A 13084-nucleotide genomic window follows, 5' to 3' on the forward strand; every position below is an offset into this window, starting at 1 on the left:
CAGTCGAACCCGCTAGCCACTATTTGGGAGAAAGATGTGGCAGTCAGCTTCTGTAAAGATTACAGCCTAGGAGACCCTATGGGGCAGTTCTACTCTGTCCTATATAGTCACTATGAGTCAGAACCGACTCGACAGCAATGGGTTTTTTTTTTGATCCTGGACAGGCCTATGGTTTCTTTGTCCAATGGAATACCTCGGGAGTGATGCAGAAGTGACGCTGTACCTAGCCAGGGCCTAGACTTTAAGATCACTGGTGCTTCTGCTATAATCCTTTGTGAATCTGAGCCACCACGTGAGAAATCTGACTGAGGCTACGGCTAAGAAGAGGCTATGGAAAGGGGGCGGGGTGAGAGAGAGGAGAGAAAGAGAACCAGCCAACACCCAGTTGTTCCATCCCCAAGCCATTACAGTCACCCTAGCTAATGCACCAGATTTAATGGAGCAGAAACAAGTACAATATCCCCTGTCTGAATTCCTGAGCCATAGAATTCTTAGACATAGTATTGACAAATAATTCGTTTAAGCCAGTAAGTTTTGGTGTAGCTTGTTATGTATCAGTATCCATATATTATAACCAAAGCACTTATATATGAGTTCATAATGTGCATAAGACATTGTGGCTTGCAAAGAGTACACAAAGTTCATTGAAGGTGAGAAATATTTAGTAAAATACGATTTTCCACTTCTCTAAATCATTACCAAACTAATCTATTGTAGTACAATGACCATGATTCATGGGAAAAGATGTCTTGTCAACAATTTGATGAAATATAATTATTAACTCTAAAAGAAAACTTTTAAAATGAACACTACACCAAACAGACTTACTCTATCAGGTAGTATACGAGCTCAATTAATAAGGAAGCAGTCAACTCTAATAATCTGGGTTATATTCGGTTATATAATGTGGATTCACAAATCATGACATCTTTTACTTATTAACTTTTCAAACAGCCTATAGAAGAGAAGGGGACACATACTGAGTTTCTGATTACAGTTCACACCCTATAGATGGCTCTCAATCTCTCTTTGCCTGGTAATACTATTGAATCACTCTTACTTGTGCACGATTTTTTTTCTCTAAATTTCCAAATGTTTCTGTTTCATATAAATTAGCATTGAAAAAGTATTTCAACTCACATTCATAGTCGTATCAACTCTCATGTATCTATCTATTCTTTTATCTATAATTAAATCTGGATATTTGGATTTATACTGGAAAAGTCACAAAATGACTGTGTTATGATCATGAATACTTACCTTCTAAAAAATGAGTATGGAGCTGTTTCTCAGCAGGTCTCAGCTCCACAGGTAGGCAAACATCTTCCGCCCTAAGCACCTGCGCACGGAAGACACGCAGAAAGCGGAAGAGGCGGAGCCTAGAGCGCAACAAAGCTCAGGAAACCGTTGGAACCGCCTGGGTCACGTGTGCAGGTCGTTACCACGCCTGTTTGGAATTCGCAGGGCTCCGGCTAAGGTCTCGAAGGCCATGAGTTACGGTCGCTCTCCTCCCAATGTGGAGGGCATGACCTCTCTCAAGGTGGACAACCTGACCTACCGCACCTCGCCCAATACTCTGAGGCGCATCTTCGAGAAGTACGGGAGCATCGGCGACGTGTACATTCCGCGGAACCACTTCACTAAAGAGTCCCGTGGCTTCGCTTTTGTCCGCTTCTACTACAAGTGTGACGCCGAGGATGCCATGGACGCCTTAGATGGGGTCGTGCTGGATGGTCGTGAGCTTCGGGTGCAGATGGCCCGCTACGGTCGCCCCACAGATCCCTACTATGGCCGCCGGGGAAGGCCATCCCGCAGGTACAAAGAAGATGACTATGAAAACAAGAGCCGCAGGCCGTGGCGTCCTTGTCCTAGCCGTTCCTGTAGCAGGAGCCGGTTCCGATCCAGGAGCAGATCGCGCATCAGCCTCTCAAAGTCTTGGTCTCGCTCTCGATCCTGTTCTCGCCTTCGCAGAAGATCTCGATCAACCTCTACATCCCGATCTACCCGAAGATCCCGTTCCAGGTCCTCCTCAGTGTCAAGATCTCGCTCGCTGACCAAGTCCAGGTCAAGATCAAGGTCAAGAAGCCTTCCAGCAGGATACAGGAAGGAATACAAATCCAGATCGCGATCCAGGAGTCTCCGCAAGCTCCCAGAAGAGGAAGGAGATTTGTCCTATTAAAATAATGATTCATAGGCCAACCAAGTAACTGAGGACTTGGAGGGGTGGGAGGAGACAAGACCATTTATTCAGTCCACACCAAGAGTCCTTGGAACAAGCCACTAACTATTAAAGGTTATTTCATAACATGTTGTCTAACTTTTTACTTGATTTTAAGTTTTGCCTCGGGGGTAAGCATTTTATGTGGTATTTGTTGCTGTTACTCAAATTTCTTGTAAGCTAGTGAGGTGAACGACTTCAGTTGTCATTATTGGTTTGGATACTTAAGGTAAATTTTCATTCTTTCTTATATAATACTGACTTTTTTGCTTGAAAGTAAGTTTGGTAACCTAATATGTGGTCTCCTGACTTAAGAAAATGTGTGCAACCATTTCTTGTTGAGTAGCAAAAAAGTGTTAAGAGATTGACTAAATATTGTCTTCGTTATTTATAAAATTAAAGACCTATAATAGTTTATGTAAGTTTATTTGTGTATGCTACTTACCTTCAGATCTAAATGGTAGTCTGAACCCATATTTGTAGAAACACATTTCAGGTGAAAATACTTGACTCTTGGAAAGAAGTATTTACCAAACAACAATTCTAATCTTTTCTGTGCTTTTGTGTACTAGGCACAGTTGTATAGCAGTTGAGTTATGCTGGCTTAGTTATTAAGGTGGTGTTTTGCAGTGCCCAGTACTTAGCTATTTCCTGTTTCTCCTGGTTGTTCCTGTGTAAAGATGGCTTGTTATGCAGAAACAAATGGCTGTTCAGTTTATTAAAATGACAACTCCACTTCTAGTCACCCAGGCCTTGCATATAAATAACAGTGAGCACATCTAGAGGATGAGAAATATACCTTTATTTTTACCTCTCACCCACCAAATGGTAAATCTGATCATCTTCATTCATGGGGAAACCCTGGTGGCATAGTCGTTAAGAGCTATGGCTGCTAACCATAAAGGTCAGCAGTTTGAATCCACCAGGCGCTCCTTGGAAAGCCCATGGGGCAGTTCTACCCTGTCTGACGCGTAGGGTCGCTGTGAGTCAGAATAGACTCAGTGGCAATGGGTTTGGGGTTTTGTTTGTCATTTATGAACTTAAATATGAAAAGTGTTAATGAAGCAAATAAGTATTGATAATATGGTGTAATCTTTTTGCTTATGCATGTTCTGTACTGTAGCCACTTTGGGGTTTAATTAAAATATTTTTCTTGGTTTTAGCTTTAAACATTAAAAATTTAAAAAAAGATCGATGTGATTTTCTTTCAGAAAGTTGTGAAACAAAAAGACCTTGAGGTCATCCTTCTCAAATGTTTGATAAACAATAAATTATCAAGACAACAGAGTAGGAACTTTCAGAGATCCAAGGTGTAAATATTTTAATTTAGCAAGCTGTAATTAAAGTTGCACACGTCTGCTACTACCTCACAGCTTTGCTCCCCAAGGTTGTCATGACCTTCTACCGTCTCTACTCAGAATCTTTTTGAATAGCCTCCTATGACTTAATAGTCCATTTTAACTTACTAGCTTTGAATTAATGTTCTGGGAGACAGTTATTCCTGGCTTGACTTTGGAATTTGGGCCTGCTCTGATTCCCTTACTACTGTTTTAGCTCAGTATCTCTCTGATACTAATTCTAGTCCCACTCAACCTTTCATCTTCATATGGTTGCCAGTTCAGCACCCTGGTTCATGCATTATTTTCAGTTCCCACTGCCCAATTTTCTTTATCTGAGAAACTATCAGACATTAAAAAAAATAGATTCAACCTTCTCATATTACAACTTAAGAAACTGTAGATTAAATGATTAGGCAAGCAATTATTGGTAGACTTCAACCTGCATCCCTAATTCCCAAATAAATGCTCTTTCCTATACCGGCAGTCCTGCGTTACAAACAAGATCCGTTCCTAAGTGTGTCTTTAAGTCGAATTTGTAGGAGTCAGAATCTACTCTACCGCAACGGGTTTTTTTTTTTTTTTTCTTTCAGAACAGGCATATGGTTGTTATTTAGCCTTACTTTGGGGAAACCCTTGTGGTGTAGTGGTTGAGAGCTACAGCTGCTAACCAGAAGGTCGGCAGTTTAAATCCATCAGGCACTCTTTGGAAACCTATGGGGTAGTTCTACTCTGCCCTATAGGGTCACTATGAGTCAGAATCGACAGCAACAGTTTTTCGGTTTTTTAGTGCAAGGAAAGGCTCGAAGCCTTTTCAATGCTTTAAAAGCTGCACGTGCAGCAAGTGAAGGTGATTGTGATGAAGAATTTGTTGCGAATAGCGGTTCAGTCGTTTGAAAGTGAGGGCAAATTTGTATAATATTAAAGGGCAAGTAGGAGTTGTCCATAAATCAAAAGTTCGTAACCTGGGGAATGCCTGTACATTGAATTGTCTCAGTATACTGCCTTGTTTTACAGTATATTGAAGAGTGTGTTTGTGTGTGTGTGTGTGTGTGTGTGTGTGTGTGAGGTATTTGGGAATAAATATTAAAAACAATACTATTTTAGATAAGAATTATAACGTTGCAGGGCCTCAGTATTTGAGAATAAACACATTCTCATTGCAGAGGAAATTTCAAAAATTAAATGAATTATATCTAGGAGCTCAGGCTGCTAACCAACAAGTCAGCAGTTCAAATCCACCAGCTGCTCCTTGGAAACCCTATGGGGCTGTTCTACCCTGTTCTATAGGGTCACTGTGAGTTGGAATCGACTCGATGGCAACAGAATTATTACCCATTGACATTGAGTCAATTCCGACTCATAGCGACCCTGCAGGACAGAGTAGAACTGCCCCATAGGGTTTCCAAGGCTGTAATTTTTTTTTAAATTGTGCTTTAGGTGAAACTTGACAGAGCAAATTAGTTTCTCATTCAACAATTTATACACAAATTGTTTTGTGACGTTTATTGCAATCCCTGTGATGTGTCAACACTCTCCTCTTCCACACCTCAATTCCCCATTTCCATCCGTCCATTTTTCGGCTGTAAATCTTTATGGAAGCCGACTGTTAAATTTTTCTTCCATGGAGTGGCTGGTGGGTTCCAACCACTGACCTTTCAGTTAGCAGCTGAGTGTTTTAACCACTGCACCACTAGGGTTCCTTCTACTATTACTAGTAGCCAGAAAGTACACTTAAGTCAATGGTTATTAACCTAACCAAACATCTGTTTAAACAGCTGAAACACACATGCACACACACACATCTCCTCATACTAATTAAGACTTTGCTAAACTTAGGCCTCCCACAAATCCCACCGGGGAGTTAATTGGTCACATAACATTATCTCACTCTTTATTAAGGTATCAGTGAAAGACATTTCAGTTCCCACCAGGACCATTTTCTTTCTTAATTTAAACCAAATATTCAGTGGTACTTTACTTCAGGATATTTTCTCTTCATTTGAGAATTAAAGGAATGTTATTGGGCCAAGGTATCAGAATACATTGTACAATATATGAAACAAATATAAAAAATAGGGACATTTTGAAAGGACTTTATGGTACAGAAAAGCAAGGCAATTCCTCTAACAGAATTAACATTATATGCCATAACCACATTTAATTCATAATCAAATGAAAATGGTTTTTCATTCAACATAATTATACACAATGTCAGTGCCTAATAAATACTAAACGAACGATTGACAGAAAAAGCAAAGTTGTGTTCTATATTATTTTCATAAAAGACTGAACCCAATTAAAACCTACATTATATAAACATTAACTTTATAGAATGGGCAATCTCAAGTAAGTTTTGCATGGTGAATTTATTAAAAATCACTTTGATATTTAACTAGAAATACTGATCACATCACTCCTCTTTTGCAACTATTAAGGCCCTTTCAATTGTGAGTGACAGAAATCCTTCAGGAACAAGCTTATATAAAAGATGTAATACATTGTCTTACAGATCTAAAAAACTTCAGGTACATTCTGGCTTCAGGTATGTCTCAAATTATTCTCAGGTATCTGTCTCTTTCTCTGTACTTTTCTTTCTGTCTCTTCCTTTTTATTAGTTTTTGTCATTCTCAGAAAAGATGATCCCAGAAATCTTTAGGTTCCACCAGCTTAGTAACCATAGTGGAAAAATAATTTATTTACAGTAGTTCCAGCTAACATCTCAGATTTAACCCTTATTGGACAGCTTTTGGTCACATGCTCATGCCTAAAGCAACTACCATAACCAGCAATATGCGATATGCTGATTTGATAAGGCTGAGTCATGTGTCCATTCCCTTAGCCATGGCAATGAACAGCTGCACCTAAACCACCTGGACTAAGGTTGGGGAATGGGTTCCTCCCTACTGGAAAATTAGGGTGCTGTTACCATTAGAATGTTAACTGGATGCTAGGTAGGCAAAAAAAAAAAAAAATTCCATTCATTGTCCTCAATAAATAACAAAACATCTTAATTCATGTCCTATTTCCTGTAGGAAAAAATCAAAACCCAACTTATAGTCTGTGTCAATTATTCCTTCTTGGTTTAATTTCACATTTCCACCCCAACCCCAAATATGTGGGTGGCCACACAGTTTCTCAAACAAGCCAAGGTCATTCAAATGTGTTCCTTCTGTCTGACATGGTCTCTCTCCACCAACACGTCCCCCAACTGCCACTTTCCACTGCAGAAACAATATTTGAAGGCTCAGATTTAAATGTAATATCTTTATGAAACATTTCTTAACTCCCACTAAATAACCAATGTCACTACATTTATACATTGCATATATAAATCTATTACAGCAATATATTGTATTTTGATTATTTGTTATGTGAATGTTTCCCTCACCTGGAATGTATTTCCCTTGGAGTACAAGTCTGTATTCCCAAGGAAAACACATTTGACATATTTCTAGTGGCTAGGACAGAAATTGACTCAGTTTATGTTGGATGAATTAATTTATTGAATAAGTCAAATTGAATAACATTTCTCAAATTCAGTAGCCAAATCCTGCCTTAACGTGAAGAAACCTGAATGAAGGATTCCAAAATAAGTGTTAAGAGGGACTGGTAATGTTAATTAATGAGTCCAAAAGCTCTTAGAGATCTCCTTTAGATAGCATTGCAAATAATCATTTTCACCACACCATCCTCGCTGCACTAACATACATAGAAAAAAATTAGCAAAGTCAGCATTCATTACCGGAGGCAAAATAGCCATTATGGATCTGTTTTCAAAGTCCCTGTGACGTTCTGGTTCGTTTTGTTTGAGTTATATTTACAATATTTATAACTAAGGAGAACAAAAATGAAACTGGATGCCTTTGTAGAGGATTCCTTAAGGAATTCTCCGGGTTAGCAGCAAACCTGCCAAAGCTTTTTAACAGAAGTTTGAGGGATTGATTGTACAATGCAAGATGAAGCCATTAAGAATTAAAAGGGAGAGGGACCAACCGAAGAGATTCAGCTAGGGCCCTGGTGAATTATCAAAAATTGTGGGCCTTCTTAGTGAGAATCTATGATTTGAGGAATTCATGAAGAGAAAAGACCGAAGTCCCTGGGCACCTGAAGATGAGAATTATTGCATTTAACTAGGAAGACTTAGGTATGACACTTTGAAGAAGGCAGGCGTATGTAATGTAACTACTAGCTGCATTCAGGGTCCTGTAATTTAGCTTAAAAATAATTGGAGCATATCAGAGCCTGAAAAAGCCTCCTGAAAAATCTGAAAATAGGCTCCCCTGGGAGCGAGGAGATGCAGGACAGTGCTTAGTATACAATATCAAACACACCCATCATCGGCGGGTTGATTCCTATAGGACAAAACAGAACTGCCCCATGAAATTTCCAAGGAGCAGCTGGTGGATTCGAACTCCTGACCTTTTGGTTAGCAGGCAAGCTCTTAACCGCTGCACAACCAGGGTTCTTAGCATACCGGAAGTGCTCAGCAATATTTACCGGTTTTGAATGAAACGAAACCTAACTAGAATCCAGTTCCGGTTTCATAACAAAGGGGAAGAACGACTGCCTAGGCAACGGATCCTAGAGGGGCTGGGCTAGAGGCCGGCCTCAACCGGAGATTCACCAGAGGCTGGAGTAGCGGAAGCTTGTAGGAGCTTCTCCCGTGGCGGATCCGAACCCTAAAACTGAAGCAGGAAGTGAAAAATGCTAAAATCCAGTTTATTGTTTTTCAGCACTATGTCTTAGTAGTCAGATAATTATCCACTTGTTCATCAAGATGGAAAACTCAGATTCCGACGATGAAGAAAATGAGTCTGCAGCCCACCGCATAAGTCAGGTGGACCGATTAGCTCGGGAAGAAGCTTTCTATCGATTTGTAAATAACCTGAGTGTAGACGATTACAGGCTTATGAGGGATAACAATTTGTTAGGTACCCCAGGTGAAAGTACTGAAGACGAGTTGCTGGAAAGACTACAAGAAATTAAAGAGGACCCGGCACCAGAATACTCAGGTGAATATTGAAGCATATTTTCCTATGGGGTGGGGGAGGTGAAATGGATAACGAACTTCATAATAGTAAGTATCAAAGATTACACAAAAATGGCACAGATTAATTTGAGATTAAGTAACTGCTCATTAAAAGAAAATTAGCATTGTGTTTAGTGAGAATGTGAAGGTGGGATTTTTTTGTTGTGCGTTTTTTTGTTTTTTCTTTCTGCTTCACATTTGGGTTATTTTAATTGGGACACACAGAGGTCAAAAATTTTTTTTTCTTGGTTTCTCACCTCGACTGGAAATTTCTCCCACTTCCTGAATTATTGCTTCTATATAGACATGTGACTTCCTCACCAACAAAAAGAAATATTGCATACTCTAAGTGATTCTCAACTGGGGGTGATTTTTTTTTTTTTTTACATTTTTTCATTGTACTTTAGATGAAGATTTACAGAACAAATAGTTTCTCATTAAACAGTTAGTACAGATACTGTTTTATGACAGTGGTTAACAACCCCAGGACATGTCAACACTGTCCCTTCTCAACCTTGGGTTCCCTATCACCAGCTTTTCTGTTCCCTCCTGTCTTCTAGTCATTGTCCCTGGAATGTTGTGCCCCATTAGTCTCGTTTTGTTTTATGGGGCTGTCTAGTCTTTGGCTGAACGGTGAACCTCGGGAGTGACTTCATTACTGAGCTAAAAGGGTGTCCGAGGGCCATACTCTCGGGGTTTCTCCAGTCTCTGTCAGGCCAGTAAGTTTGATCTTTTTTTCTGAGTTAGAATTTTGTTCTACATTTTTCTCCAGCTCTGTCCGGGACCCTCTGCTGTGATCCTGGTCAGAGCAGTGAGTGGTGGTAGCCGGGCTCAGTACTGGACTCAGTCTGGTGGAGGCCGTGGTAGTTGTGGTCCATTAGTCCTTTGGGCTAATCTTTTCCATGTATCTTATTTTCTTCATTCTCCCTTGCTCCCGAAGAGGTGAGACCAGTGGAGTATCTTAGATGGCTGCTCACAGGCTTTTAAGACCCCAGACACTACTCACCAAGGTAGAATGTAGAACATTTTCTTTATAAACTATGTTATGCCAGTTGAGCTAGATGATCCCCGAGACCATGGTCCCCACAGCCCTCCGCCCAGAAATTCAGTCCCTCAGGGAGTTTGGATGTGTCTATGGAGCTTCCATGACCTTTCCTCATATAAGTTGTGCTGGCTTCCCCAGTATTGTGTACTGTCTTACCCTTCACCAAAGTTACCACTTATCTATTGCCTATTTAGTTCCCCCCCCATGCCTCCGATTCCTCATAACCAACAAAGATTGTTTCTTTTTGTGTGTAAACTTTTTCATGAGTTTTTACAGTAGAGGTCTCATACAATATTTGTCCTTTTGTGATTGACTTATGTCACTCAGAATAATGTTCTCCATTAACTGGGGGTGATTTTGCTTCCCCCCTCCCTAGGGGACGTTTGGCAATGTCTACGGACATTTTGGTAGTCACACAAGGCCTCACAGCTCCCATTAAAGTATGAAAGCCTTTCATTGTCATTGTCAATTTGCCAGATGTAACAGGAACAAAGAATGTTCCTATTAAATTTAGGAAGTATACTGAGTCAGCATCAAAGGGATTCTGGATCCATTCATTACAGTGGTTCTCAACCAGGGCAGGCCATTTTGCCCACCCCCTTGGAGGCTTTTGGTAATGTCTGGAGATGTTTTTGGTTATGACACTGGGGTGCGCTGCTGCTACTGGCAACTAGTGGCCAGAGGGCAGAGATGCTTCTAAACATCCTGCAATGCACAGAGCAGCCTCCCACAACAAAGAATTATCCAGCCCAAATGTCAATAGTGCTGAGGCTGAGAAACCCTGCTGTAACCTCACGTCTGGTATTTCCCTCCCAGTATGAAGTAGAGAATTTTACTTTTCTAACTAAGAGGCTACTATAACAGTGTGGTTCTTGAGCCTGCCTTTATATGTATGATGCTAGGTTCAGTCTGTTCATTTGGTCTGACTGTCAATTCCCTGTCAATTCAGTTCAATAAAATGTATTCAAATAGTTTCAAACATATAAACCTTGTCTATATTTTGGCAATAGCTACAACAGTCTTGTATTTCAATTTAACCTCATGTATTATCAAAGGCACTTAAGAACCTAGAAGAACTAATGTAGACTAATGAGAATTTGACAAAAATTTGAACTAAAATACTGGTACTGTAGCTTACTGGTGCTTACTTTGTTTAATTGCATTAGTGTTTTGATAGTGGACTTACAAAAATTGTCTTTTGATATTCCTCCCCTCCCCACAGTGTATACTAGGCTCTGTATATGATGAAATATTAAATATTGGAAGTAGACTTCTTCCAGATTAACCTTTAAAAATTTTTTTCTAAATTTCTCTAGGATTAGCTTACTTTTTAAACATCAAATTGAAACTTTCCTACCTTTACTTGTAAATCTAGACAGTGTAGTTTACAAAAGAATTCTGTAAATGTAATACCTGTTTAAAACATTTGGCATTTTAAGTTCTCGTTTTTGCAGTATAGTATCAGAGCACTATTTTATGATTGTCCTAATTTTAGTATTTCCTCCCCCACCCCCAATTTTTGTTAAAAGGTGGAGGAAACTCTCCAGAGGAAGTGTCTAATAGTGACTCCATTGTAGACTGGCTTAGCACTTTTGGACAAATTGAAAATACAACAAGAAGTGGGCCAACAGAAAACGAATCTTGGAGGGAAGTCAGCCAGACTAGTCCTAACAGTGGGGATTTCAGATTCAGTTTAGAAATGAATTTTGACCATAATGGGAGCCCAGATCCAGAGAATGAATATGCACCATCTGCAAGATTTTCCAGGAGAGAAAATATGGAAAATAACAGCCAAAGGCAAGCGGGAAATCCACTCTCTCAATCAACATTTTCATGGCTAACTAGAGCTGAACTAAGTGCATTTTTAACAGGAGAAGTCATACCTATACCTATCAGAGGACAGAAAAGGCCGAGAAGCATGAGCCCCGAGCATCAGAGAACCAGAGCAAGAGTTGAAAGTGGGTCACCTCTGAATCCAATGAGTGAAGTTTCACAAAGATCTCATCATATTGCTTCGTCTCAGACTTTTGAGCATCCTCTAGTCAATGAGACTGAGATTTTTTCTAGAACCCAGCATCATGAAACACTAAGAGAGCAAATAACTGGAACTGACTTGCAAAGTAGGAGTCTTTTTACAAATTCTCGAGCAGTGGATGCCTCTCAAGGAGAAAGTTCTCAAGACACAACCAGCATTGAGGAATCTTGGGGATCAGAACACAGGAACCCAACCATGCTCTTAGATGGTGAAGTAAGAAGAGTTCGTTCTGAAGAATATTGGCAGAGAGACAGCATAGCTAGTACAGCTCCGTTAATATCTCAGACACCAAGCAACAACATCACTTACGAGGGTGAACAAGGAGGTTTCAGGCATGTGTTTTCACAGTCTGAACAGCCAGGTGTGAGAACTTACGTCAGTTACATCAGAATCCCCATTCATAGAACTTTAAATACTGGTGTAAGTGATACTACATCTGATGCAATTCAAAGCACAGTAAGGCAGGTGATGACAGGATTTGATGAGTCAAATGACTTTATGCACAGTGATACTAATTTAGAGCATAGTGGCTCATCTCCAAGTCAAAGTATAGAATATGCAGAGTCAGAGAATGGAAGTGATGGTGGTTCTGATGGCATTAGCCATTCTGGTTCTAATTCGAACCCTAGCATTCATTACAGTCCAAGTGTTACATCAATTCCCAGCTCAATCTCCAGTTACATTTCTAGTTCAAATTCTAGTCCAATGTCCGTTTCCAGCTCCAGTGATGAAATTTCAGAAATTAGCTCAGAGTTATTTGAAAACAGTAATCAAGGAAGTATAGCATCAGGGTCATCATCAGGAGCCAGGCAAGAGGGTCAACATAGGGCCCCATTAATATTGGATGAAAGTGACCCTTGGCCCTTTCTTAACCTGGCTCAGTTTTTCCACCTAAATGAAGGTAATCAGGATCAACCTACAGGACTCACCAAGGCACAGATTGACAACTTGGAAGTGCGAAGCTTTGGTGACCCTGATGCATTAAAATCCTGTAGCATTTGCATCACAGACTACACAGAGGGCACCAAGCTTTGCATACTACCTTGCTCCCATGAATATCATCTCCATTGTATCGATCGCTGGCTGGCTGAAAACAATACCTGTCCAATTTGTCGCCGTAAAGTCATAGTTTCTGGTGACAGAGAAAATTTTGAGATCTGATCTCTCAGCTCTATATACTGTATCATGACGGACAAATAGCACTCACTTGCTTTTTGTCCATTTTTTGAGTCATGCTTAAATGTAAAGTAACAACCTGAATGGAGTCATTGATTTCTGAAGGAATCATTGTTATTTCCCCAATTTCTGATTCAGAATAAAAGGAAATATTTTAAAAAATCTTTAACCTGACAATAGTAATCAATTCCACACCACGGCGGGTCACTGAATTTCTATAGAAACAGCAGGTACACTGGGT

At 40.0% G+C, this 13084-nt stretch overlaps 2 protein-coding genes across 2 annotated transcripts; both read left to right on the plus strand.

The window, feature by feature from the left end:
• Positions 1 to 1489: 1489 nt before the first annotated feature.
• Positions 1490 to 2179, plus strand: LOC101358788 (serine/arginine-rich splicing factor 2-like). Its single transcript, XM_012558343.1, has one exon. It carries the CDS (start codon positions 1490 to 1492, stop codon positions 2177 to 2179), a length of 690 nt encoding a protein of 229 aa, XP_012413797.1.
• Positions 2180 to 8335: 6156 nt separating this feature from the next.
• Positions 8336 to 12828, plus strand: LOC101359056 (E3 ubiquitin-protein ligase RLIM-like). The gene is made up of 2 exons (XM_004386237.1): positions 8336 to 8570; positions 11162 to 12828. Exons 1-2 carry the CDS (start codon positions 8336 to 8338, stop codon positions 12826 to 12828), a joined length of 1902 nt encoding a protein of 633 aa, XP_004386294.1.
• The last annotated feature ends 256 nt before the right edge of the window (positions 12829 to 13084 follow it).

This window comes from Trichechus manatus, unplaced genomic scaffold (assembly GCF_000243295.1).
Source record: "Trichechus manatus latirostris isolate Lorelei unplaced genomic scaffold, TriManLat1.0 scaffold00159, whole genome shotgun sequence".
NCBI classification, from domain to species: Eukaryota; Metazoa; Chordata; class Mammalia; order Sirenia; family Trichechidae; genus Trichechus; species Trichechus manatus.

Excerpts from the sequence above, each read along its gene's own strand:
- LOC101359056 (XM_004386237.1), top strand. The coding sequence starts at position 8,336 with ATGGAAAACTCAGATTCCGACGATGAAGAAAATGAGTCTGCAGCCCAC. Across the intron at positions 8,571-11,161 it reads CCCGGCACCAGAATACTCAG|GTGGAGGAAACTCTCCAGAG; the intron begins GTGAATATTGAA and ends TTTTGTTAAAAG.
- LOC101358788 (XM_012558343.1), top strand. The coding sequence starts at position 1,490 with ATGAGTTACGGTCGCTCTCCTCCCAATGTGGAGGGCATGACCTCTCTC.